At 41.9% G+C, this 27,957-nt stretch overlaps 1 protein-coding gene and 1 pseudogene across 3 annotated transcripts in view; both read right to left on the bottom strand.

The window, feature by feature from the left end:
• Nucleotides 1–27,957, bottom strand: part of CTNNA2 (catenin alpha 2) — a 547,409-nt gene that overhangs the window by 447,424 nt on the left and 72,028 nt on the right. For all 3 annotated transcript variants that reach the window (XM_028744068.2, XM_028744067.2, XM_028744069.2), the window contains exon 3: nucleotides 2,884–3,079. In XM_028744068.2, the coding sequence (XP_028599901.1) occupies nucleotides 2,884–3,079 (196 nt within the window). The remainder of the gene's footprint in view (nucleotides 1–2,883; nucleotides 3,080–27,957) is intronic.
• LOC114604379 (1-acylglycerol-3-phosphate O-acyltransferase ABHD5 pseudogene) lies at nucleotides 1,309–2,079 on the bottom strand (annotated as a pseudogene).

Raw genomic sequence — 27,957 nt, 5'->3', positions numbered from 1 at the left:
AAGGGCATTACATGATACTAGGGAAGAAAGGAGGTGCTGTTTTTAGCAGGAGTATCATGCTGCCAGAGCATCACATCCCCCTCCCAACTCAAGCCTGGGAGACAGTATCTTTAGTAAATGGGATTTGCAATGGTGGAAACTGACAAGTGGTTAATGATGCTGCCACCAGACAAGATGCCCATAATCAAAGTCAATGAATGCAAGATGTTCTGTTCCCATGGAAAGTCACTAGCAACCTTATGTACCAAGCTGCCATTATTTATCTCTTTTCTCACAACTCTCTCCGGAAACTGACAACAAAGGAATTACTCCCCCAAATATTAACGATTCCACCAACCTAATCAAAATTGCTATAGATGAAGAAGAACAAACATTTCCTTATACAACCCACACAAACTTAATGGGCACACACTTTCACTATCTCCACTGGAGGTGCTTTTGACAAATTGAAAAAGATTCATGAAAAACGTTTGTGAATCTCACTTTAGCCCGAAATTCCACACAATTAGTTGTCTGATAAAAAATAATTTTATATTCTGCCTGAAGAACAGGTCTGCATAATTTGCATATATTTATGACAACGGAGAAGTAGTTCTCTAAAGGGTGCAGCTTTGACTATTCTATGTAATATATTTAACAACTAACACAAAGACAGACAGCTAGATATAGTATACTGTAAATTTGTATTTTATTAAAAATGTTGAAACTTGCTGTGTGTGTAGAGCACATTTTTAAAAGCTCTACATTCTTCAAAACAAAATTTTAAAATCCAGTTTTAAATGTTGTGTTTAATATAGTATAGAGAGAGACAATCACCTTATCTAAATATATAAAGAACATCATCCAGCTAAAATGTACAAAGTTTTCTCTCCCCATCCCTGGAAAATTCCAGAAAAAGACATTGCAAGGTTTAAAGTGTGCAAACATTTTGAAATAAGTGGTGCAAACAAATATGTGTTTGCTTGTTAAACTTCTGTTTCCCTTATTTATTTATTTTATCATATACAGCAAAGTATTGCTTTGAATTGCATTTGTGACTGGCTTTTCCAAAGAACAGAACTCGTGTAAGTCCACAGAACTGCAGATCTCTTTTATTTTCTGGTTGAAGTCTTCAGTTTGATTAGCATACACATAATAACCTGCACCAAGGATAGCTATTGTTTTCACATATGAATTTGGTCACAGAAGCTGGATGGTGGTCCCAGAATTGTCCTCTATGCATGATCATGCTCCGTAAATCACAGTGATAGGAATGCATTGGTGCATATGGACAATCTGCTGAAGCACTGGTCTTTTTGCCCATCCATATATAACTGCTATGTTTTTGAAAGCCATTTCAAAACTTGATTATTGCTCATTACAGTGGTAGATATATTCAGTGACCATGTCATCATCAAACATGGACGAGTACTTTCTCTGGAAGTCAGGCCTAATGCACTGTACAAGGCTCAGTCCAAAGGGCCCCGCTATTCTGAGACCAGACAATGGATTAAATGGAGTCAAAACTGCTCCAAATGCTTTGATCCATACTGGAATGTGCCTCTCATGTTCAGCACAGGAGGGCCTCTCCGGGAAACCCAGTGGCTCCACTGATATAAGATGTTTTACAGTGAGTAAGCATCTGCCAGGAATCCACTCAGTTTGTGTCCAAGTAAAATCATTCTGTCCAATCCCATTTCCCCCCTCCATTCTTCTACAAATTGATTTTCTGCTACTTCTGCATCTGTGTCAAAGTGTGACCTACTACTGTGTCCAAATCCCAAGAGATCAAATGCATACACAGTCCTGTTTTTGCAATGATCTTAACAGTTCAGTGCCCAAAGTCCAACACCTCCTCCAAACCCATAGAGAAGAACAAGTGGAGTTTTCTGCAAGAGGCTGTGAGAGAACATTAGTGTCCATATTTTATTTTCATTGGATAGGAAGACATATTGTTTACGGCATGTACTTGTGATACATTTCAGTATTTGCTCCTCAGCATACCAGTGATATAGGACACCAAGCAAGAAGCCAACTGCATAGCCATCCGAACCCTTTGCTGGGAGACTCCAGGCTCTTACTCTCATCCTTAGCCATGGCAGCGCAGAGGCAGTGTCAGCATCTGGGAGCCATTCCAGGGGCAGCAGCTGGGAGCTGAGTGACAGAGCAACCATGGCAGCAGTACCCCCGCCAGCCATCATGGGACCCACCCAACAGCATATAGAATGTAACAGATATCATTGCACCCTACACAATGTTAGACACTTTTAAAATTTTGTTTTTATTACAAAGAGTTTACCAAAACCAATGCAGCAAAATAGTTGTATTACAAAGAGTCTACCAAAACCAATGCAGCAAAATAGTTGTATTATTTTAAAATTTGCAACCAAATTTTGCCATTAAACGTGGTACTTCAACTGCATTTAAGCCAAACAGTTAAAAAGTCTGATCACACCATACAAGCATTGTTTCGCTTATTAGTCACATGAAATAACTGTGAGGATGGATTCAAGGGGAAAATTCACCTTGTACAATGAGTGTTTTGGTTTCCCCCATGATAAAGTTGAATTTTTGAAGAAGAATCACATGAAACAAAATAACAAAATTCTGCAATAATGATTTCAAGAGGCACTTTTACCAAGAGCATTTCAAATTGTTCATTTTTCAATGTACAACCTTGCATGAAGAGGTAGTGCCATCTTAAAGCTATTTTAAATCAAATTGTACTTGCACACATATGTGAAAATTAAATGGTACCTTCACAATACACAAATAATATACCCAGCATCGGTAAGCAGTTTTAATGAAATTGTCACGATCAAGGAGACATCTGTAATCTGATGTTAACAAAGAGGTGGGAGGTGTGGGAGACAGGGAGAGAGATGGGGAGAGAGAGGTACACACCTTGCTTCCGCACATCCTCCACAGCAGCCACCAGTTCATCTTTTAGGTCCTGGCTCTCCTTTGCAATCTGTTCTCCTTTTTCCAAAAAGTTTTGAGTAGCTTGTTCAACTGAAGCAGCCAGCACATGAGCCTTCTTAGATCGACCTTTCTTTTTACCAGATGGTCCTTTGTTGCTTGTATTTACAAGGGTTGTCACCTTTAAAGAAGTTTTTTAAAAAAAGGTTAATGACTACAACTTTAATTTGTTTTACAATTGTTCTCAGCAGACATAAGACACATGACTCAACATTTTCTTTTTTCTTTTTTAAAAAACCAGCAAAGTCTTGTGGCACCTTAAACACATTTATTATAATATTATTAAATACATCAAAACAGCTCCGACTACAATCCACCTTCAAGGATACCATTGTACTGACTTCAGGGAGAGCAGGAAACATAAAAAACAAGATTCTATATTAGACAGCTTAGTCTTTGTCCATATAATTCCAAGACAACATGCACACTAATGGTCATGCACAGTTAGTGATTTATTATTATCATTATCATTATCATTATCATTATCATTATATCAAAATTGAAAATGACACTCAATATGCAGATAGTCTAAAACTCATTCTAATTTGATTAGAGGTGTCACCAACTTTATTCATCTACCCTTCTTCCTGAGAGCAAACAGAGAACCAATGTTGTCAGAGCATTTGAAGCCAGGAGGTGAGGAAAACTTCCACACTACTTTTATCAGTCATATCTGAGCTTTGTGAACGCTTCTCTGATTCCATTGAACAAGCTCTACTGAACTGCAAGGTGGAACCACATCAAAGAGGCAATCTACAACACAGCCATGTCCTTCTTTGGCAAAAGAGAGCAACAGATCCCCAATTGGTTTGAGTCTGGCATAAAGGACATGGAGCCTGTTATCACTGCAAAGCACAAGGTTCTTATGAACTACAAGTGTGTGCCCTGTGAAAAGACACTTGCTACACTGAGAAAGGCAAGGAGTGATGCCCAGTGGATTGCTAGACAATATGCCAATGACTACTGGCTAAAGCTGTGTCACAGCATTCAACTTGCTGCTGACACCAGCAACACTCGCAGAATGTACGATAGAGCTCCCCAAAAGCCTCAGATACAAAAGGGTAAGAGTTGCTTCTGACTGTCTAGCTCCTTCTGTCTAGAATTGCTTTTCTACCACAAAACACTGAGTTTCTCTACTTCTCAACCTGCCCCATAGCCCTTTAAACCCAATGTGGCATGCCATGCAAGCAACCTTGACCAGCCTGTCCACTCAAAGGACATCCAGGTTCCCCATTGCAAGCACAGCATTAGCCCTATCATTAAGGTAATGGGAAAGCTATCCTTCTTGTGCACCATGCAGTTTGGCCATAAACTCTCTGGTGATGGTTGCTGAGGAGAACCAATGAATGAAGGACATGTCTTCTCCCTCCAGCCGCTTCCAGAGGGTTTACATTGGATGGATCCTGGACTATATATCTGCAGTCTTGCATATGAGTTCACAAGAGTTACTAGTCCGCACATATTTTTTTCCTAACCTACGTGAATCACACAGACCAATTAAATTAATTTGTGTTCGAAAACCAAACCAACTTCCCTGCCTTGTATCCCAATATGATTATTTATTATCACAAGCAACCTGATGAGAGAAGGTGCACTGAAAATTAGGTATGTTCAGCAAAGTTGCTTTATAGATATATAGTGTATAGCTTTATAGTGTATTTTTAAATGAAAGAAGTGGAATCCTGTAGTCATTACCCCTTATAAGTGCAATGCCTCAATACAGCCTATGGAATAATTTTACAAATCCTTGCTTCTGTACTAAACTCTCATTGCTTATGTGCTGCCTCTATTACCATACAAAATAAAACTACAGCCGATCTTGTAGGTATTTGGCACAGTGCTAAAATGTTATTCCCACAGTGACAACATGCCACACACAGTTAAAGCTAAAGGACGCAGGGGAATGGGCACTAAACAGTGCTAAAGGTATAATGTCACCAATAATAGATACTCAGTGATTGAAAGTTACAGATGGCTTGCTGTTGTTGTTGTTTTTACAATAGACAGCTTGCTTAGCACAAACTAGTAGCCTCTGAAACAAAGAAAAGTGGTTTTGGCAGCTTTCACACAATGAACTGAAAGCAGCCTACCATGCTATACTGAGAGCAAAAGATCATGGAAAGAAAGATGAACCGAGTAATTTCCAGCTTCAGGAATGTTTTATTCAACTCAGCTATACAGCTGACACACATAAAGACAGACACATGCAAGCTTGGATCAGTTACTGAAATGACAACTGAGATTCTGTAAAAAGATTATCTCCAAAGACACTAAACTGTAGTTCTGTTATGCTGTGTTATAAATCATAAGTGCAATTTGAGTCCGTTCTACATATAGTGAACTTCTGGACAAAAGAAAAATCAAGACACTAAAGGCAAGGCAAGTACAGTGGTGCCTCGCAAGACGAAATTAATTCGTTCCGCAAGTCTCTTCGTCTTGCGAGTTTTTCGTCTTGCGATGCACGGTTTCCCATAGGAATGCATTGAAAATCAATTAATGCGTTCCTATGGAAACCGCCTTCAGACCAGGTCCGGGGACAGTCTGTCCCCCGACCTCTTCTGAAGGCTGGGGGGGGGAACAAGGGCTTTTCTTCCCACCCCCAGCATTTTAAAAAACCCCGGGACAGCGGAGGACTTCTCCGCTGTCCGGGGCGATTTAAAAGCCCCTGGGAAGGCAGGCAGGGGGGACAAAGACTTTTGCCCCCCGCCAGCCTTCAGAAGAGGTCCAGGACTTTGCTCCAAGTCTTTGCTCCCCCCCCCCCCCGCCTGCCTTCAAAAGCCGTCCGGGACAGCGGAGAAACGCGCTGCGTTCCGAAGCCGGGCGGCGGGGGCAGGAGTTCCCTCCCCGCCGCCTGGCTTCGGAGCATCGTTCCGAAGCCGGGCGGCGGGGGCAGGCGTTCCCTCCCCGCCGCTCGGCTTCAGAGCATCGTTCCGAAGCCGGGCGGCGGGGCAGGCGTTCCCTCCCTGCCGCCCGGCTTCGGAGCATCGTTCCGAAGCCGGGCGGCGGGAGGAGGTGTTCCCTCCCTGCCGCCCGGCTTCGGAGCATCGTTCTGAAGCCGGGCGGTGGGGGGAGGTGTTCCCGCCCCACCTCCCGGCTTCGGAGGAGCCGCCAGGCTTCGGAGGAGGTCCGAGGACAGTGGGGAAGACGCGCTGCGCTTCCCCGCTGTCCCGGAGATTTCCCTATGGGCTGTCGTCTTGCGAAGCAAGCCCATAGGGAAATTCGTTTTGCGAAGCGCCTCCAAAACGGAAAACCCTTTCGTCTAGCGGGTTTTCCGTCTTGCGAGGCGTTCGTCTTGCGGGGCACCACTGTAAATTAGATTTTCTGTTTATGTGCTGTGATATACCCAAGGCTGTGATGAGTTGTACACAAATCCAAAGATGATGTTGAACATCAACCATGCCTCAGTATTTGAAGACACCATGTGACCTGCATCAGATTATGTACTGATTCAAAGCCAACACAAAGTGGAGCAGAGAAATATATACACCACATGAGACTGATGGATAGTGCAACTATGTCACTAATGTCTGCATCGGACCCAGAACAGCATAAGGAACTTCAGGTCCTCTCTTTCTGCTGCCTCCTATGTTGGCGCAGAATGATTCAACGTTGATGAATTAATGGAAGCAATGCAAAAGAAATTGCCAAATATGTAGATGTATGAAAAAATCATTCTAGTTATGGACTACCAAACAATTCCATATTTTCCCCATTAGAATACTGTAGATATAAAGATTCAATATTGGCAACATTCAGTTGTGTATAACAAACTCATATTCAAGTAGTTCAATACCAGTGTCATGGGATTAAAGCAGTCCTATGGACCATTTAGGAAAGAGTAAAATCACTAAATCATCAATAAGAGTAAGACGATACCTTTTAACTTGACTTACAGAAACTAATTGCTGTGAGGCATCTGACTTTGTGGTCTGATCATGGCGATTCTATTATGGTATACTTTTGATATTAGACTGCTAGTTTAAATAATATGACATTGTTTTGTTGATATTTTTCAATGTCTATTGTATTTTATTGTTATGTTTTATGTGAACCACCTGGAGAAGAATTTTAGTCTGAAAGGTGGTATAGATGTGTCTTTAAAAAAATGAATAAATAAAGCTTGAGAGGGCTAATTGGAACCTTGTGTACAGTATCCAGCTGGATTTTGCTTAATCCTCAGAAGCTCTTCTAATAAGGCAATCATGCCTGAGTCCTGTGGTGTTGAACTGGGGATTCATATACCCAAGTTTCCTTCTCCAGTCATTCTTTCTTTGCACATACCATGGTTTGAGAGAGGCTAAATACAAGCTGGAACAATCTATCTCCTGGTCTACAAAGTGGAATAAAAATCTCAGTGCATCATCTCTTACTGCTGATTTAGTGATATTTCACACTTTTATTATATACCTAGATGAATTTTGACTGATATTAAACTTTCTTTATAAGACTCTTTCTTTTGACAAAATTATTTGATTATATTGGAATGTGGTATCTACTGAATCTCTATCACTACATAAAGCATTTTCTATTATCTTTGCAACAACAACCAAGTAAAACATACCCACCATGGCCCTAAGTATTAGAATAAATTAATACTAACAGAACGAATACAATGATCAAAAAGTTGTTGCATCTTCTTGGAAGCATAAATATTAAATATAAAATGGGGTGAAAATTAAACACAAAGGAGGTTTGGCAAATTTGATTTTCTAAAATGGTATGAGATAGAGGTCTGCCATCTGCCACTTTGTATTTGGTCAAGAGCAAATAATAACTGATGCTGATGTTAAGCAGATGATAGTGAAATATAGTTATGTGATGTGGTGGTTATGCAAAAGGAGCTGGAGAGAGTATTTAATTATGGTTATGACTATTTTTCAAGAGATTCTGAAGATACAGTTAATGTTAGATAGATCCTCTAATAAGTTTTCTTAAATAAGGTATGGATCTATGGAACCAGACAACTTCTTTTCCATGTACCTAATGGAAGCTTGGACTTTCATTTTGTATGAAGTGTGCCCTTATACTATACAGCATGACAAATCACCTTTCTTTGGATCCTGGCCTATGAAAAAGTGTTTTCACCCATTAACTGTCAAGCTTCTCATATATATGTGTTGACAGCAGCCATACTGACATTTGCCAAATGTTAAACAAGAATGGAGCAAACTTAAGAGGGGTAAACATTTTTCCAGACTTTAAGCCTAAATAAATAATTTATCAGAAGTCATCTATACAGAATACCACTCTGTAATAGAGTTCTGAAGGGCAGTTTACTTTGTTTCTGCAGAGCCCTCAATTTCTTATTCTGAACATGATGATTTCGAGCAATACTAGGCGCACTTATTAAGCAGTGAGCCCTACTTCTTATAATGGGACTTACTTTCAGGCAAACATGCATTGCTTGGTCTGCTAGATCCATTTGAGAGTGTTTTGTGGTTGCTTTTTAAAAATATATAATCAATAAATAGATTTAAAAGAGAAGATAAAGCTGTATCATACAGTTCTTTCCACCCCAAAATTTATTTAAATATAAATACATATTTACAAATATAAACATATTTTACCACATATCAGTTTGTACTTTATTTAAAATAAAGAAAATTAATTTTATTTTACTATGTGAGCATACTACTAGAGTATGTCATAAATCATACACAAGCACAAATGAGTCATAAATCATACACAAGCAGTCCAAAAGGGAAATCCCTCTCTTGCAGTAGCATGTGGGTTCATTGGTACAAAACATGCAAAACATCTCAACATGCAAAGCATCTCAAAGTTCACCCCTCCTTTTCAATTTAAACCTAAAAAGAAATGTTGTTAATTCAGGCTGCTTTCCAAATCTGAAAAGTGCTAAAAAGATGTCGAGCTAACAAGGCTTAAGCAGTTTTTATGCTGCTCTGTAAGGGGATTATAAAATATCATTATCTAGGCCAGCTTGTTTTAAACAAAAAAGTCAGCATGCTGAAATTCAGTAGAACACTTGAAGGCACCAGTATCTGAGCTGTGAATCTGAGTTTAAACAGATATGGCACATTTTTTTAAAGAAACGTATAGATCTGAATGTTGAAGGGACACTTTAGACATGGTATGAGTGTCTTACATTGTGCAAAATTTTAGACATGCCTAGCTTGTTGGATAATGGTCATTTCCTTCCTTCCTTCTTTCCCTCCCAAGACCTCTACGCATGACAATAAGCATGCTTACAAGACAATGGTTGTTTCAGAAGAAGAAGTAATTAGAAAGTACTCTGGAATTAATCAGCTGCTTTTGAGGAGGGCTGACCTTACTTAGCTTCTGCTAAACCCTGTTGGGCAGTGAAACATATGTCTCAAGAAGGAAAAGGAAAATCTTCAGGTGTTTTTTAGTCTTGAATAATATATTTCATGACATTACCTTGAACAAAGGATAATGTTTAAAGCTATGTGATGAATGGATAATGATACAAGTTCCAGTCTTGGATGAACAGACATATTAATGTTAACAAGAGAAGCAGCCAGAGACATAACTGCACTACAGTGGTACCTCGGGTTAAGTACTTAATTCGTTCCAGAGGTCCTTACTTAACCTGAAACTGTTCTTAACCTGAAGCACCACTTTAGCTAATGGGGCCTCCCGCTGCCGGAGCACGATTTCTGTTCTCATCCTGAAGCAAAGATCTTAACCTGAAGCACTATTTCTGGGTTAGCAGAGTCTGTAACCTGAAGTGTATGTAACCCGAGGTACTACTGTAATTTTAAATACGGGTAGCTTTGTAGATTCACAACACTGAAAGACCCGTGTAAGCAACCTCAGATTGACACAGCTCAAATGCTAAGACCTGCAGTTTAAAGTACAATTCCAGTGCACCTGGGGGAGTCTGGAGAGACATAAAGGGCAGGAAGGGTACGTAAAGTGAGAGCGGAGACAGGTCAGTGCAAATAACTGTCAACAGCTCAAATACATTCTGCTGAAGAGACTACTTTCCTGGAAGTTCTATATACAGCTCAGAATTTTCTCAAGGAAGAGATTGATTCTCTCAGCTACTTGCTGAGTCCTCAACTAATTTATTTCTTGCATCTGTGACTTTGCTACAAGTCCAAGTAACTGTCCCTGCAAAATCCTTATTCATTTGTATACAGTCACCTTGCAATTTGCATGCTTGGCAGCCAGCCTCACGCAATTGCACAAATTAAACACATGCAAGGCAGAGAGCTTAAAAGCTATCATGCATAAAGTGCTTTACGCTCTCACGGACTTGCCTTCAGAGTTCTGGGAAGGTCTTGCAAGATCTTACGGGGCTATGTGAGATCTCATGAAAGGCTGCAGAGCCCATGTGACACCTTCCTAGGGCCTGGTAAGCTAGGCTTAAAAGGTCTCTGCTTTACAAGGAAGACAAGGCCTACTTGGTGCACCAGCTCTGGAAAGGTAGAAATGGTCACACCCAGAACAGGATTGTTCTGGCTATTCCTTGATTTCAGTTTTACATGCAGTCTCCAGAACCTGTTTTACTAGTGCACATTAGAACTAAAAGATATAGTCAAGTATAAGACGACCATAACTAACTGGAAAGAATGTTTCTCAACTAGACATCTAGGGCTGTGCAATAGATCATCAAACCGTTGAAAACCTTGGTTTTCGAACGTCCTGTAACTCTAAAGTTTTCACTTCTGAACGCCGCAAACCCAAAAATGAGTGTTCCGGTTTGCAAGCTTTTTTTGGAAGCCGAACGTCCAACACGACTTTCATGGCTTCTGATTGAGTGCAGGAAGCTCCTGCAGCCAATCGGAAGTCGTGCCGTGGTTATTGAATGTTTTCGGAAGTCAATGGACTTTTGGAAGGGATTCTGTTTGAGAACCAAGGTAGGACTGTATTGAAATACAGTGGTATCTCGGGTTAAGTACTAAATTTGTTCCAGAGGTCTGTTCTTAACCTGAAACTGTTCTTAACCTGAAGCACCACTTTAGCTAATGGGGCCTCCTGCTGCTGCCGCGCCGCCGGAGCACGATTTCTGTTCTCATCCTGAAGCAAAGTTCTTAACCCGAGGTACTATTTCTGGGTTAGCGGAGTCTGTAACCTGAAGCGTATGTAACCCAAGGTACCACTGTGACATTGTGGATGAGTACTTAAACAAGGCAATATACCAGTGAACAAAAGGTTGAGACTTGACAGCTTCGGGGGTGGGGGGTGGGAATAGCTCAGCTGAATGGATACTTTACAGATAGTTTGCAGGTAGTTTGCAGGCTTTGTTTGCTCTCTCCCTCCTCCCTCCTAACTGATAAGAAATGATGATAAGCCCTCACACAAACCTGCAAACGCTTTCAGCTTTACTGGTACCGGTATGTTTATTGCTACTTTCCTCAGCAAGAAGACAGTCACCTCTGTCCCTGCTTTGTTGTCATTCCCCTCACTGAAAAATAAGGACACAGTGGAGTCTCAGGTTATGTTGCCTCCGGCTAACAGCCACCCTCAGCTTGCAGAAAGTGCTGAATCGCATCTGCGCATGCTCAGAAGCGACACTTTGGGTTGCATATTTTTCGGGTTGCGGCGAGGCTTCAGGAACGGATCCCTGCCATAACTCGAGGTTCCACTGTAGAAGCCCTAGGCTGCAGCCAATTTTAACCCCTCAGAAGCACACAAACCAACTCCTTCAGCAGAGCTTCCTGCTCTCAAAAACTCTCAGAGCTCAGCTAATTATGAAGAACCTGCTAACAATCCAGGAGAGATCTCCCATGACTAGACAAAGCCACTTCCGGCCTGCCCAGGAGGTGGGGTTGCGGGCTTCACGCCCACCCCCACGTGAGCGGGGGCTGGTTTCAGCCCCCACGAGAACAGGGGAATCCCGGCCGCGTCTTCCCCCCCCCCAGGCAGCCAATCGGCTGGCTGGGGGGGGTGGCCTGCCCTATTTAGGGCCGGCGCAGAGGGGGCTCGCCCTCTTTTCGCCGGCTAGCCCCCACGTTTTCCCACCCTCCCTCCCTTTAGGTAGGCTTTAGGTAGGTCTCTGACTTTGCTATGGACTTCGGTCTGTCGCCGCAAGGGGCATGGTAGGAATTTTTCCCAATTGGCAATTTACAGCCATTTGGTTTTTCTTTTCGCCTACCTCGTAGCAACTCGTCACAACTCCTCGGCATTGGCGGTTAGGCATTGGTAAGAAGGGGTTAAGAGGATGTGGGGGGGGAGGAACGCCATCACCTCCCCCCAGTGAATGAAGGGTGGTCCGATAAAGGACTCCAGGGGGCGTGGCCCTGTCCAAAGCCTATGGAGGTGTGGGCCAAAGGCACGCCCCCAAGTGGTGACCTGGGGGAGCTCCTAGTTGACGTGCCTCAGCAGGAGACTCCCCCTCTCTGGTGTTAACCCTTCCCATGTCTCCAGCAAATGGGCTGGAGCCGGATAGTCGATAGGACCAATGCCTAAGCCAATGCCTCTCATTCCTGAATTCAATAAAGTTGTGGCCTAATTCGCCCATTTAACCTTAAATTATGGTGTCTCGTGTCTTTATTTATCCTGGTGGGGGGCGGGAACTCGCCAACAGGGAATGTAAACAAAGAAGTGGAAAGCACTTTTCTTTCTTTCTTCCCTCAGTGAAAAAAATAGAGGAAGTGTTTTTATTTTTGTTATCCCCCTAAATAGCTTTCCTCCATACTAAAAAGGAAAGTTGTTTGTTTGTTTGTTGATTGGAGACTAAGTCTTTGTTTGCTTGCACTCCCTCCCTTTGATAAAAAGGGATAAATTGGTGGGATGGGGGTTTTTTTGGGAGGGGGCTTCTGTGTCAGTGGGAAATGGAGGGGAGATTTAACTGGCTGCCTTCTGCTAAAATGGGAGGTTGGGTACTGTGTGAGAATGGTGCAGAAGATGTTTGTAAGCAGCGCAAGCAAATACATATCTACTCACAAGCAAGCCCTACTGAATTCAACGGGGCTTACTCCCAGGAAGGTAGAAGTTTAGTTGAACTCAGTGGGGCTTATGCATGCACAGATTCCACTTAGACCTCTGAGTGGAGAAGCAGATGCAACTTGACTAGGAAATCACCTGAACTATTCTTAAATTAGCTGAAAATACAGTGGTACCTCGGGTTAAGTACTTAATTCGTTCCGGAGGTCTGTACTTAACCTGAAACTGTACTTAACCTGAAGCACCACTTTAGCTCATGGGGCCTCCTGCTGCTGCCACGCCACCGGAACACGATTTCTGTTCTCATCCTGAAGCAAAGTTCTTAACCTGAAGCACTATTTCTTGCTTAGCGGAGTCTGTAACCTGAAGTGTATGTAACCTGAAGCATATGTAACCTGAGGTACCACTGTATGTTAAAAATATTATAGAGAAGTTTATTTAATATTTTTATTAAATCTACTACTTCCTTACATTTTAAAGCCCTCCACTGCCATGGGGAGGCATGGCAAGGCCTTCCACCACTGCAGAAAGGCGCGATGGGGCCCTCCACCTCTGTGGGGATGCTTGGGGAGGCCCTCCACAGCTGCAGGGAGGCACTGCAAGGCCTTCAGCAGCTGTGGGGAGTCACAGCAAGGCCTGCTGCCGCTGTGGATAGGTGTAGTGAGACCCTCTGCCGCTGCAAGGATTCCCAGGAAGCCCTCTGCCACTGTGGATAGGTGTGGTGAGGCCCTCCTCTGCTGCAGGGATACCCAGCAAAATCCTCCATTTCCCTGGCAAGGCCCAGCAAGGCCCTCCGCCAACACAGATACATATCATGATATATCGAGATATTGTGGAGTTTACTTGATGATATATCGCGATATTGAAAACCAGGTATTACTCAGACCTATAGACATCCACAATCTGGGGTGGGGGATTCTTCTCCAGTCCCAACATTACTTCTATGACCATATAACACGGGTCCTGAAAGACCTACATTGGCTCCCAATACGTTTCTAAGTGCAATTCAGAGTGCTGGTGCTGACCTTGAAAGCCCTTAACAGCTTCGGCCCAGTGTACCTGAAGGAGCATCACCACCCCCATCGTTCAGCCCGGACACTGAGCCTTCTGGCAGTTACTTCCCTGCGAGAAGTGAGGTTACAGGGAACAAGGCAGAGGACCTTCTCGGGGGTGGCGCCCACCCTGTGGAATGTCCTCCCATAAGATGTCAAGGAAATAAACAACTATCTGACTTTTAGAAGACATCTGAAGGCAGCCCTGTTTAGGGAAGTTTTTAATGTTTGATGTTTTATTGTGCTTTTAATTCTGTTGGCCCTCATAGTCAACAAAAGAGTGGTGAAAGCTGTACTGGGATGCAATCTCAAAAATGATAGAATGATCTCGATACGAATCCAAGGCAGACCTTTTAACATCACAGTAATCCAAGTTTATGCACCAACTACTGGTGCTGAAGAAACTGAAATTGACCAATTCTATGAAGACTTACAACACCTTATAGAAGTGACACCAAAGAAGGATGTTCTTCTCATTATAGGGGATTGGAATGCTAAAGTAGGGAGGCAAGAGATAAAAGGAACAACTGGCAAGTTTGGCCTTGGAGATCAAAACGAAGCAGGGCAAAGGCTAATAGAGTTCTGTCAAGAGAACAAGCTGGTCATCACAAACACGCTTTTCCAACAACACAAGAGACGACTCTACACATGGACATCACCAGATGGGCAGCATCGAAATCAGATTGATTATATTCTCTGCAGCCAAAGATGGAGAAGCTCTATACAGTCAGCAAAAACAAGACCTGGAGCTGACTGTGGCTCAGATCATCAGCTTCTTATAGCAAAATTCAAGCTTAAACTGAAGAAAGTAGGAAAAACCACTGGGCCGGTAAGATACAATCTAAGTCAAATCCCTTATGAATACACAGTGGAAGTGACAAACAGGTTTAAGGATTTAGATTTGGTGGACAGAGTGCCTGAAGAACTATGGATGGAGGCTCGTAACATTGTACAGGAGGCAGCAACGAAAACCATCCCAATGAAAAGGAAATGCAAGAAAGCAAAGTGGCTGTCCAATGAGGCCTTACAAATAGCGGGGGAGAGAAGGCAAGCAAAATGCGAGGGAGATAGTGAAAGATACAGGAAATTGAATGCAGATTTCCAAAGAATAGCAAGGAGAGACAAGAAGGCCTTCTTAAACGAGCAATGCAAAGAAATAGAGGAAAACAACAGAATGGGAAGAACCAGAGATCTGTTCAAGAAAATTGGAGATATGAAAGGAACATTTCATACAAAGATTACCATAATAAAGGACAAAAGTGGTAAGGACCTAACAGAAGCAGAAGACATCAAGAAGAGGTGGCAAGAATACACAGAGGAATTATACCAGAAAGATATGGATGTCTCGTACACCCCAGGTAGTGTGGTTGCTGACCTTGAGCCAGACATCCTGGAGAGTGAAGTCAAATGGGCCTTAGAAAGCACTGCAAATAACAAGGCCAGTGGAAGTGATGGTATTCCAGCTGAACTATTTAAAATTTTAAAAGATGATGCTGTTAAGGTGCTACACTCAATATGCCAGCAAATTTGGAAAACTCAGCAGTGGCCAGAAGATTGGAGAAGATCAGTCTACATCCCAGTCCCAAAGAAGGGCAGTGCCAAAGAATGCTCCAACTACCGCACAATTGCACTCATTTCACACGCTAGCAAGGTTATGCTTAAAATTCTACAAGGAAGGCTCAAGCAGTATGTGGATCGAGAACTCCCAGAAGTGCAAGCTGGATTTAGAAGAGGCAGAGGAACCAGAGACCAAATTGCAAACATGCGCTGGATTATGGAGAAAGCTAGAGAGTTCCAGAAAGACATCTACTTCTGCTTCATTGACTATGCAAAAGCCTTTGACTGTGTCGACCACAGCAAACTATGGCAAGTTCTTAAAGAAATGGGAGTGCCTGATCACCTCATCTGTCTCCTGAGAAATCTCTATGTGGGACAAGAAGCTACAGTTAGAACTGGATATGGAACAACTGATTGGTTCAAAATTGGGAAAGGAGTACGACAAGGCTGTATTTTGTCTCCCTGCTTATTTAATTTATATGCAGAATACATCATGCGAAAGGCTGGGCTGGATGAATCCCAAGCTGGAATTAAGATTGCCGGAAGAAATATCAACAACCTCAGATATGCAGATGACACAACCTTGATGGCAGAAAGTGAGGAGGAATTAAAGAACCTTTTAATGAGGGTGAAAGAGGAGAGCGCAAAATATGGTCTGAAGCTCAACATCAAAAAAACGAAGATCATGGCCACTGGTCCCATCACCTCCTGGCAAATAGAAGGGGAAGAAATGGAGGCAGTGAGAGATTTTACTTTCTTGGGCTCCATGATCACTGCAGATGGTGACAGCAGCCACGAAATTAAAAGACGCCTGCTTCTTGGGAGAAGGGCAATGACAGGCCTAGACAGCATCTTGAGAAGTAGAGACGTCACCTTGCCAACAAAGGTCCGTATAGTTAAAGCCATGGTTTTCCCAGTAGTGATGTATGGAAGTGAGAGCTGGACCATCAAGAAGGCTGATCGCCGAAGAATTGATGCTTTTGAATTATGGTGCTGGAGGAGACTCTTGAGAGTCCCATGGACTGCAAGAAGATCAAACGCATCCATTCTTAAGGAAATCAGCCCTGAGTGCTCACTGGAAGGACAGATCGTGAAGCTGAGGCTCCAGTACTTTGGCCACCTCATGAGAAGAGAAGACTCCCTGGAAAAGACCCTGATGTTGGGAAAGATGGAGGGCACAAGGAGAAGGGGGCGACAGAGGACGAGATGGTTGGATAGTGTTTTCGAGGTTACCAGCATGAGTTTGACCAAACTGCGGGAAGTAGTGGAGGACAGAGGTGCCTGGCGTGCTCTGGTCCATGGGGTCACGAAGAGTCCGACACGACTAAACGACTAAACAACAACAACAATTCTGTTGGGAGCCAGCCAGAGTAGCTGGGGGAACCTAGCCAGATGGGTGGGTTATAAATATGTTGTTGTTGTTATGGCACAGATGTATCAAACCTACACACAAACACAGGCATGCACACACACTCACACATGCCTTTTGCTGCACATGCACTTTACAATATTAGCTTCTATGTTGAATGCCTGGTCATGCCATTTGAATCTGACCTTTTAAAGAAAACAGTTATTTTAATTACATTTTCTTCAGCAATGTGCTACGATGTATGCTGTTAGAAAATTATATATGTCATATATGAAATCATTGACCTACAGGTATTAGCCTTGACTAGATTAAAAGCAAGACAAAAAATGGGACTATGTCCCAGAGAGTTTTAAAACTGGTACTTCTGGGACAACAATACATAAAACTGCATGTCAAACTTTTTCTGAACTTAATAGGATTTTCAGAAACAAGTTGTAATATGCATAGGTGGCACACATTTGTTTTTCAAAAGGAAAAAGTCATAACCTGATGGCTTGGGCTGGCTTCAAGTATCTCTTTAGGATTCTGGGCACTGAAATATAACTATGCATGTGTGCAATTGGGTTTACTTCCTGCTATGTATGACAAGTGTGTACAGGATCGCAGCCATATTATTGTATATACTTGATAGCAATGTATGACTGTCACCACACATACATGGGAGCATAGTTCAATGGAGAAATCCAGAAATTACCATGACTTTTGTAGTAAATGGTGAAATAGTTTTGTAGTAAATATATTCATTAATAGGAATTTCCTAAAAGGTCACACTGAATATGTACAAGATGACATATATTATATTATAAATTATTATAAATACAAGTTAAAACACAGAGATGGTTTGCAAAGGTTATAATTCACATTATAAAATGCAATAATAAACCGACATTCAGCAACTTGCTCTTTCATGGCATAATCCCTCTTCTTTCAAAAGGCCAAGCCTGAAAAGCCTACACAGTGCAGGCACCCAGGGTTTTCCATATTCATTCCCTAATGCAACCTGAAAAGCTACCCCTGACCTTCAAGGAACCTCTATAGGAAATTCAGTTGGATGGGGAAGATGCATCCAGAAGGGAAAATTGTCCTTCTCATTCTACCCTGTCCACAAGGGGATTGTATCCTGACCAAAATCAATAGCAAATAATATCACATCAAAAAATAACTCAGATAAGCCAAGGCATTTTCTAAGCAGTGACCACACTATCCCACAGAAGCCAATTCAGAAAGTCAGTTTTATCAGACCTGTTTTCAAACTGTTTTCAAAAACTCTGAAAGCTAACTTATGTTTGGCTTCCATTGGTATAGGGCGGCGGGGGGGGGTGTTTTGAAACAGAGTTTTAAGCAACAAAAACAGATATCCAGTTTTTTTGTTAAAAATAACAAGTGGAAGGAAAGCAGAACTGTATAACAAAATAGCAAGTAGAACAAAATTGTTACCCTTTAGTACATCAAATGTTATTATTTTATGACACATGATGCCATTGAAGAATCACAGGATTCAGTCAACTGACTAAAATATTTCTGAAAAGAGCGCTAAAGCAAAACAAAACAAAAATTGAAAGAACACCCAACATCGAAAAATCAAAGAAACTGTTTTATAGTTTGCTTCTAATTTAACATAAAACTGGAACTTCCATACTCATTTCTGAATCTCTGGTGCAGTTATGCAAGTGTTTCCTTCCAAACAGAGACACAATGCACACTACCTTGCCATAAGTTGCAGGAATGGAATGGGAGTTTATAACTAGTACACCTGGTTGTATAAATCAGCCCACGGTTAAGAGAAAGATAACTAAAAGGAAATCAGCTATTACGTAAAAATAGAATTTCTGCAATAGTTTTAGTATGCAGCAATACTACTCAGTATTGATATAAATATCCCCACCACCACACACAGACATAGTGCCACTTACAACAAACCATAAATGACTGTGTATTCTTCTCACTCTTCTTAAAATTCTTATATATCATTGAGCTGCTGGAAACAGTCAATGACCTGAATAAAAGGCAGCCTTGACATTTTAGTATAAAGACTTTATCCCTTTTAGATGTAATGCTAGCATTCCACTTGAATGCACTATCTTGTTGCCTGACTGATTTTGCTAGTAGCATCCCTCAAAGCACAGCTTTTCAGAACTCTCATATTTTGGTGAGGGGCAGGGATAAAATATGGAAAAGCATGCAAGTTGTATTTAGGACTTCTGAGTCCATTCTTCAAATGGTTTATTTTCCAAGTACTGGATTTTTCATTGATCTCAACAGAGTCAAACATTCTGTCTGGTAGCTGTCAGGAGGACAGACAAGCACCTCCATTGGCCTGGGGTGATATTTCATCCCGGACAGCATCAGTGGCCAATTGCACCTGGTCACTGAAAAGCACCTGGTCACCTTCAAAGCAAACAAACCAGAACTCTGAATAAGCTTCTTCGCCTCATTTTTCTAGCAGCCTTCTTTCTCTCATGCTGCCTATAGGAAACTGTGTGAGCTGTTCTAGCCGAATCCATTTTCTTGTCACTACTACACTGAATAGTATTTTAGCTATAAACATTACCCATATCCATACAGTGGTACCTCGGGTTAAGAACTTAATTCGTTTTGGAGGTCCGTTCTTAACCTGAAACTGTTCTTAACCTGAGATACCACTTTAGCTAATGGGGCATCCCGCTGCTGCCGCACCGCCAGAACACGATTTCTGTTCTCATCCTGAAGCAAAGTTCTTAACCCGAGGTACTATTTCTGGGTTAGCGGAGTCTGTAACCTGAAGTGTCTGTAACCTGAAGCGTCAGTAACCCGAGGTATCACTGTACTGTCATAAATCAACAAATACTACTAACATTTCAATGACATTTCAATTACTTTATCTCAAAAGATATATTTCAAAGTAAATGCCAGGGACTAGCAGGGTGATGAAGGGGCCCTGGAGAGAGGAGATAGGATAGAGAGTGAAACTAAGGCTCTGTCAGTGGTGAGATGGGATAAGGAGGAGGAGAACCACAGGGAAGAGACCAGTGAGTTGTGGGGTTCTATGCCACGGGGGGACGGGGGACAGGACACCTTCCCTGTCAAATATTGCTTATTCCATGGTGGAAGGAAGTTGGAAGAAGCTCTTCTTCAGTGGGTTGCAATAAATCAGGAGGCTGTCCTAAGGATCAGGACATGGGAGCTCACTCAAGTGGCTCCTTAAAAATTATTGAGGATCAGACACCCTGGTCCTTGGATAACAATCAAATATATGAGCTTTGCACTTCTTCTCAACTCAGGTATAAAAGTAAAATTGAAGGAAGCACTGGGGAAGAAGTTGATAGGAAAGGAAGCAAAGCTGTCTTGGCCAAGTGATGGATTCTATACAATGTTATGAAATTTATGTGCACTTTTACATGCAATTAAATGTCCTAACCCACAAAAACAAAAGTGCATGCAAAAAGGCACAAATGCTTTTGCTTACAAAAATCTGCTTGATAACAATGCTGTAACTATGAGGTATTACAGAAGAGGATCAAATCCTCTTGAAATGCATTCATTTAAAAATCATAAGGAACATGGGTGGCGCTGTGGTCTAAACCACTGAGCCTTGGGCTTGCCGATCGGAAGGTTGGCGGTTCGAATTCCCGCTACGGGGTGAGCTCCCGTTGCTCGGTCCCAGCTCCTGCCAACCTAGTAGTTTGAAAGCACGTTAAAGTGCAAGTAGATAAATAGGTACCGCTCCGGCGAGAAGGTAAACGGTGTTTCCGTGCGCTGCTCTGGTAACTGGACTTAACTGTCAGGGGTCCCTTTACCTTTACTTTATCTATAACAATATGCTTTTAAAGCAAGAGTGTCAAATCCAGATGACTTGCAGGGAGGAACTGCATGTCCACAGATACATACACAATGTTCTCATACACACAAATGCACAGACAAGTTTGGATGGGGCAAGAATCCTTCAGTAGGCCCAGCATGAAGCTTCTACAGAAGCTTCTCATAATCAGAATGCCACCACTACAATCCATACAGTTCATGCTACGGTTCTTCCAAACGATGCTTCATTTTTAATTAATGTGAGTACAGGATACTGGCTATGAAATTAATGAAGTCTATCTATTACGCAGTACAAATGCTCACATGCAAAACATTCTCAACATTTTCAGAGCTGAAAGCAACACACTCATTTTCTATCACTTGGCCCCAAAGGCCCTCTTTGTTTCCAACATCAGCCTATTAGACAGTAAAGCTGTCAACTTGGGGCCTTGTTGCTGTGTCTGTACTTCATTGTACTCCAATTAGATAGCATAGTGTTATTTAACTACATATGCAATGGCCTAATATTTTAAAGCAACACTTTAAATATTAAAGTGACCCCAACCACCCTGTTTAATAATATTGCATTATCTCCATAGGACAAAGGAACTGAACACCAATAATGAAGCTGATAAAGTTTCTGACCTTCAATCTAGGACAGGAAATCATCTGTTGTTCACTGGTTCTCTTTTTCCTCCTCCTCTTCTGTCTTTCCACATCTCTAATTCCTCAATGAAGTTAGCTACACTGCTCCAGGCCAGAGCAATTTATAGTCTACTTTCTCTTCTGAAACCAGTTTATCCACATGTATGTCTATCTATGGCCTTTCCCTCTCCTTACTTGACATTAAGTGTCCTCTTAACTCCCTCAGACTTTACCCACAGAGTTCAATCCTACCTGGTTCGGGCACACCAGTGAGTTTTCCATGGAAACTGGGTTGCACTACAGTGGAACCTCGGGTTACGTACCGTCCTCCTTACGAACGCTTCGGGTAACGAGTTCCGCTAACCTGGAAGTAGATGCTCCTAGTAGCGAACTTTGCCCTGGGATGCGAGTGGAAGTCATGCGCCAGTGGTGTGGCGGCAGCAGGAGGCCCCATTAGCGAAAGCATGCCTCATGTTAAGAACAGTTTCTGGTTAAAAACGGACCTCCGGAATGCATTGAGTTTGTAACCGGAGGTACCACTCTATTGAATTTCCCCATGCAGCAGCTGATGGTCACAGAGTTCCATCCTGCTTGGGCAGGATCTCCTCCCCACCCACTAGGTTCACCCATTGCCTCTGCAGTTGCATCTCCATCACCTCTCTTGCTTTCTCAGAGGAGGGCACACCAGGTGGGATGGCTGTGACAGCACCTGTGCATCTTCTTACTCTGGTGGTTAAAAACCCATCCTTTGGAAACAGACTACTGTTCCATACTGATTCAGATTTCCTATGGTGCTTGATAGCAATAGAGTAAATTAGCTGAATCATTTTGTACCTGAAGTTCACATTCTTAGCTGATAAAGTGTGCAAAGTCTAAACTTCGCTGATACAAACAGCAATGCTTAACTAAACCTTGTTTAGTTTCAAATATCTTTAAAAAGATAAAATTATGATACCCTCTTACCTCAGATCATTACAGTTCTTTTTAAGGTGTCATATTTTAGTGTCTTATGTATAATATTACAAAATGTTTTCTGCCAAACTAGAAATGATTGGACAGGTATTTAATTTAGCTAATTAAACATAATGTCTCTTGTTCCTGTTTGCCATTTGCTCTCTGTGAAGACAGATCAATAAAGCCAAATACTTAACTATCCTTTTTAAGTTACCTGTTCAACATTTCATTTTAAGTAATTACAGTTGAGAAGAAATGCAGTTTATTTTTTCACATTTGGTCAACTTTCTCAAATTAATCACCTTTATAAAACCTACTTCATTTTTGTAAAGTACGATTTCAGAAGGGGGAAATGAAACGCATGTAACCTTTTCATCCCTGTCCTGTTACATTTTCACCAATCAAATTCACAGGGAGAAGCAGCAAAAAAAAAGCATTAGATACTTCTGCAGGAGTTTAGAACATGGCACTATTTTCACAAATGTTTGGATGCTACCTAAAAATGGCTACCAACAGTTGGTAGAGCTATTATTTATTTATTGTTTTATATGAACAATTAATATACAGTGGTACCTCGGGTTAAGTACTTAATTCGTTCCGGAGGTCCGCACTTAACCTGAAACTGTTCTTAACCTGAAGCACCACTTTAGCAAATGGGGCCTCCTGCTGCTGCCGTGCCGCCGGAACACGATTTCTGTTCTTATCCTGAAGCAAAGTTTTTAACCTGAAGCACTATTTCTGGGTTAGCGGAGTCTGTAACCCGAAGTGTATGTAACCTGAAGCGTATGTAACCCGAGGTACCACTGTACTGCCTTCTATTTCAAACACTAAGACAATTCACAAACAAATAAAACCACAGCAAAATATCACAATAAAACAAAGTTAAAATATAAATCACAGTAACCAGGAAGTCCAGGAACTGGTATTAATGGCCAGGGAAAAGCCAAGAGAAAACAGGTGAAAGAGTTCCTGGCTCAAATTTGTCCTGTGCTAGGTTACTATAGAAAAACCACTATTCTCTATGCCCCAGCTGCCATATGGAGATCATAATGCTGAACTCACAATGCTTCGGCTTCTGCATAGCATTTTTTGATTAAATGTAATCTGATCTCTAATTGGCTACTCTCTTTCCTTCCAGGATAGGGCAGCCCTGTTGCTCCCGAGGGCATTTATTTGCCGATTTTGAGCATGCATGGTGACAGCAAGGCTTTCTAGCCACACAGAGTGGCTCTTACCGTCAAAAGAAAAAAAGACATTTTTTAAAAGGCAGCCCTCAGATTACCACATAAGTTTAGATTTTCAAAAGAAGCTTCCCTCCCTCACACTAATATCTCTAAAGTTATTTCTTCTAGCTTCATCGGAAAGAAAGGTCCAATTTGGGGGGGAGGTGCGCTAATTCAGGAGACCCTGCTCTGCTTCTGGATTCTGTTGCCAGCTCTGACCTACTTACAGAATACGGTAATTCCTATTCTCAGTTCACCACATACTTAAGCCTTCTCAAATTTGCCATTTAATTTTAAATCTTGGCTGTGAGTTCTTGGAGACCTGCCTAGCATGCCTTTTCCACCTGGCTTGAGAGGGCAGGTCCCTAAATGACTCCAGCTACAAAAGCTGAAGCTGCTGAACAGAAAGCAATGGCAGATTGACAAAAGCGGAAACTGCAGGCGGCACAGGAAGAAACAGGCACAACATGAGCAACTGGCAAGGGCAGCTATATCCCAGGGCTCCCGCCAGTCAGTGCATATTTTTCTGCACCCTTCCCGCCCCTTTAACCTTTAGATAATAATAATAATAATAATAATAATAATAATAATAATAATAATAATAATAAATTTTATTTATATCCAGCCCTCCCCAGCCGAAGCCAGGCTCAGAGCGGCTAACATCAAATGTATAACACATTAACATAAAATCTGACAATCAATTAAAATACATCCTCAAATTAGATCAGAATCAGAATAAAATCCAATCGGATGGCAACCCGCAGATTAGGGTTGGGGACCTTAAATGCTCACCAGGCCCAACTGTTTGTGCTGAACTTATATGGGCCTGTGAGAAAAATTGGGAGGCCACTTTCATGCAAGTTCTTATGAAAGGGGAGAGGGAGTCAGACTGAACCCCGACCAAAGGCCTGGCAGAACAGCTCCGTCTTGCAGGCCCTGCGGAAAGATGTCAAGTCCAGCAGGGCCACAGCTGACACAGCAAAGCACCTGATGAAGCCCTGGCCATGAACGCCACCTTTCCAATATGCATTTGGAAGACTAAATGGTGCTAAAGGACCCCCTCCTTCTATTTCCACCACTTGATGTTGACTAGGAGAGTGACTAGGGTTGATGGGGTCCCATTCTTCTTTTCCTTTCAGATTTACCGTATTTTTCGCTCTATAACACGCACCTGACCATAACACGCACATCGTTTTTTAGAGGAGGAAAACAAGGAAAAAAATTCTGAATGAAACAGTGGATGTATCATTTTTGTGCTTCATGCTGTGGCCACAGACATGTGATCGGATGGTGAATTTGGGATAGCTCAATGCAAAGATCCTGAGGATCCATGTGGATCCATGCTTTTTAACCACATTTTTGCACCATTGCAGCCCCAGGCAACAGTGGGTGTGTGATTTTTGGGGGGCAGGCTGCTATGTGATCTGATGGTGAATTTGGGGTGGCCCAATCCAAAGATCCTGAGGATCCATGTGGATCCATGCTTTTTAACCACGTTTTTGCACCATTGCAGCCCCAGGCAACAGTGGGTGTGTGATTTTGGGGGGGCAGGCTGCTATGTGATCTGATGGTGAATTTGGGGTGGCCCAATCCAAAGATCCTGAGGATCCATGTGGATCCATGCTTTTTAACTACATTTTAAGTGGGGAGGGAAGGAAAAACACAGAAGGGAAAAGGAGCATGCGAGCGGTGTGCAGAGAAGCAGCTGGCTAAGAATGCAGGAGAGGGATTTAACTGGAGGGAGGAAAGAAAGGCAAAGGTTTCCCCAAACCGAAGCCAGCTCTCTCTCTCCTGCATGTTTTCTGGCTGCCTGCGAGGAGCACGAAGAGGAATTAGAAGGAAAGACCTCTGCTTTCCCCTCTGCTTGCCTGGAGGGGAGGGGATTTGCCTGCTCTTTGTTCCGTTTGAGCAAACACAGCAATGAAACACAAGCGAGTGGGCAGTAAGACCCTGAGGCAGAATGCAGGAAAGCAGCAACTTCCTCTTTTCAGGTTTCCCTCTCCGACGCAACGCACGATTTGATTTTTGCTGATTTTTGTTCCTGCGCTCCCCTAATCGGCTCCAGGGACCCCCCCACATTCGCTCAATAACACGCACAGACATTTCCCCTTCCTTTTTAGGAGAAAAAATCTGCGTGTAATAGAGAGAAAAATACGGTATTTAAGTAGTAGCACTGCATAGCAAAGAACCCAGTGTTAAGATTCCATCTGGGCCTGCCATCCTCATCTTCCAAGAGTGCTGAGAATCAGATAGTGATGGCACCACACAACACATACACCCAACTAAAGGTGAATAAAAGGGGAAAACAGCCCCTTCCTGCTGCTGGACACTAAGCTAAGGGAGGAGAGCAGAGGGATTAGGGTGGCAGGGGAGAGGGTGGTGGAGCACCCAGTGGGAAAAGAGTAGGGCTAAATTCTAGAGAGGCTGGGGAAACCCAGCCAGATGGGTACGATATGATATGATAATCTTTATTGTCATTGTCCCATACAGAACAACGAAACTGAAAAAAATCTACATCAGACATTCAAAAACCAACAAGCCTGCTATCCCAGCTATCCCAGCCTGGTTAACCTCCTAAAACACTGATGCCCCATAATTAAATACAATATACTCCCATAGAGACTACCTTACACTGCCTTTAAAACCAAAATCGCATTTGGATAGAAACTGATTCTCAGGGAGCTAGTCCCAATCTTTATAACCCTGTACCTTCTTCCAGAAGGCAGAAGCTGAAAGAGATCATTTCTGGGGTGCGTACTATCCTGCACTATCTCTGCAGCTTTCTTATGACACCTGGAAGCATAGATTTGATCCAAAGTGGGAAGAGTGCACCCAATTATTCTCTCCGCAGTCTTTACAACCCTGGACAGCATTGTTTTTTCCCTGACCGTGCAGCTCCCAAACCACACACACAGACCATAAGTTAATACACTCTCAACAGTACAATGGTAAAATGCCATCAACAGGTCCTCTGAGAGATTATTTTTCCAGAGGATTCTCAGAAAATATAACCTCTGCTGTGCTCTCATCATCAGGTCTTTACTGTTTTCTCCCCGGGTTAGGTCTCCCCAGGTTAGGGTGGGGCATAAATAAAATTGTTGTTGTTGTCTCTAACCAACAATTCTGAATAAGGGAAATGGTTTGTGCTCAATGGATAACAATGCAAGATTGACTTTCCAACTCAGTTTGAGCCGTTGCTGTGTGAAACTTTCTGATACAGTGTTTAGAGACTCTCTTTTTTCAATAAGCAAGAACAGCAAAAGGTCAACATAGCACAGTAAAACAGCAAACGTAAAATTTACATTTACTGGGCACTTGGGTATTGCACCTAAAAGATAAGCTTAAATATTATTAACTGTGAGATTTGTTCCAACAATGAAGACTTCTTTTCACAGTTAAAACAATAAGGAGATTTAATTAATTCTCAAGTGGAAAGGCAGAACTAAAATTCAAGGCAGCATTCAGATCAGCCTAAAAAGTCAATTCACAAAATCCTCTTGTGCATCATTCTAAATTGGCAAAGAGCCATTCAGACTTTAAATCAACATCAGGTGAGGGAAACAAGGCTCTCCACACATAGGGATTTAATATGCTAACTTTCCTAAAACCAGAAGTAACATTTGCACTGCATCAACAAATCTTCACTGGTTGCTTCTTTCAATCAAAAAGGTTTATCACATGTAATTATTTCTGCATCCCTTCAAGTAAACAAAATGATAATATTTCATTCTAGAAGCATAGTTATGCAAGCTTTTGCAAATCAAATTTAGAAGATGTGGATGTATCGTGAAGGCAGAATATATAAGATAGGTCCATATTGTCTATGCTGATTAATATGTCAGTTTGGGGTTGAATATGGAGTGGGAAGAGGCACACACAAAATGTTTCAGTAAAAAACAGCTGCTTATTATTATAGAAGACAATGTCCACCAATTGCTATTTCAGAAAATGAATTATCCATAGCTTTCAAAAAGTTCTTCTGAATTGGCACATGAAAAACGCAACCATCCCATATGTAACATACAATACAAACATGTTACAACATCCCTCCTTTTTAATTAATGTCCTTTCCCACTATTTAATATTCTGTTCCTTCATTCCCCAATGAATGTATTCCAAAAGCCAATTATTTTTGTTTAATTTGTTCTGTTTTATTACTGTAAATCACTTCGGCATTTCTTTCTGTAAATGGAAAGTGGTGTTGAAATCTTTTAATCAATAAATATATAAAACCCAATACTTTTTTTAAAAAAGTATTTTTATTGATTTTTTTCCCATGTAAACCAAACAATGAAACAGAACTTAATGAGACAAACACCGAAAAACCAAACCAAGGTTGGCATGGGATGTTACATTCACAAGGAGAAATGATAAAGCTGGTTATCTGAATATTTGCGATAAGACACAGACAGGTAAGTAAAGAGTACCATTGTAAGAAAAGAGAGTAGAGAGCTGGGATCCTTGGGTAAACAGATGCAGAATCAAAAAGACTAAAGCTGAAATAAACAAGAGACACAGGGAGTACCAAGAATAAAAGGTTCTGTATTGC

Source organism: Podarcis muralis, chromosome 9, assembly GCF_964188315.1.
Source record: "Podarcis muralis chromosome 9, rPodMur119.hap1.1, whole genome shotgun sequence".
NCBI lineage: Eukaryota > Metazoa > Chordata > Lepidosauria > Squamata > Lacertidae > Podarcis > Podarcis muralis.
The sequence above is the reverse complement of the archived record's forward strand: the minus strand, read 5'-3'. Positions and strand labels throughout refer to the sequence as shown.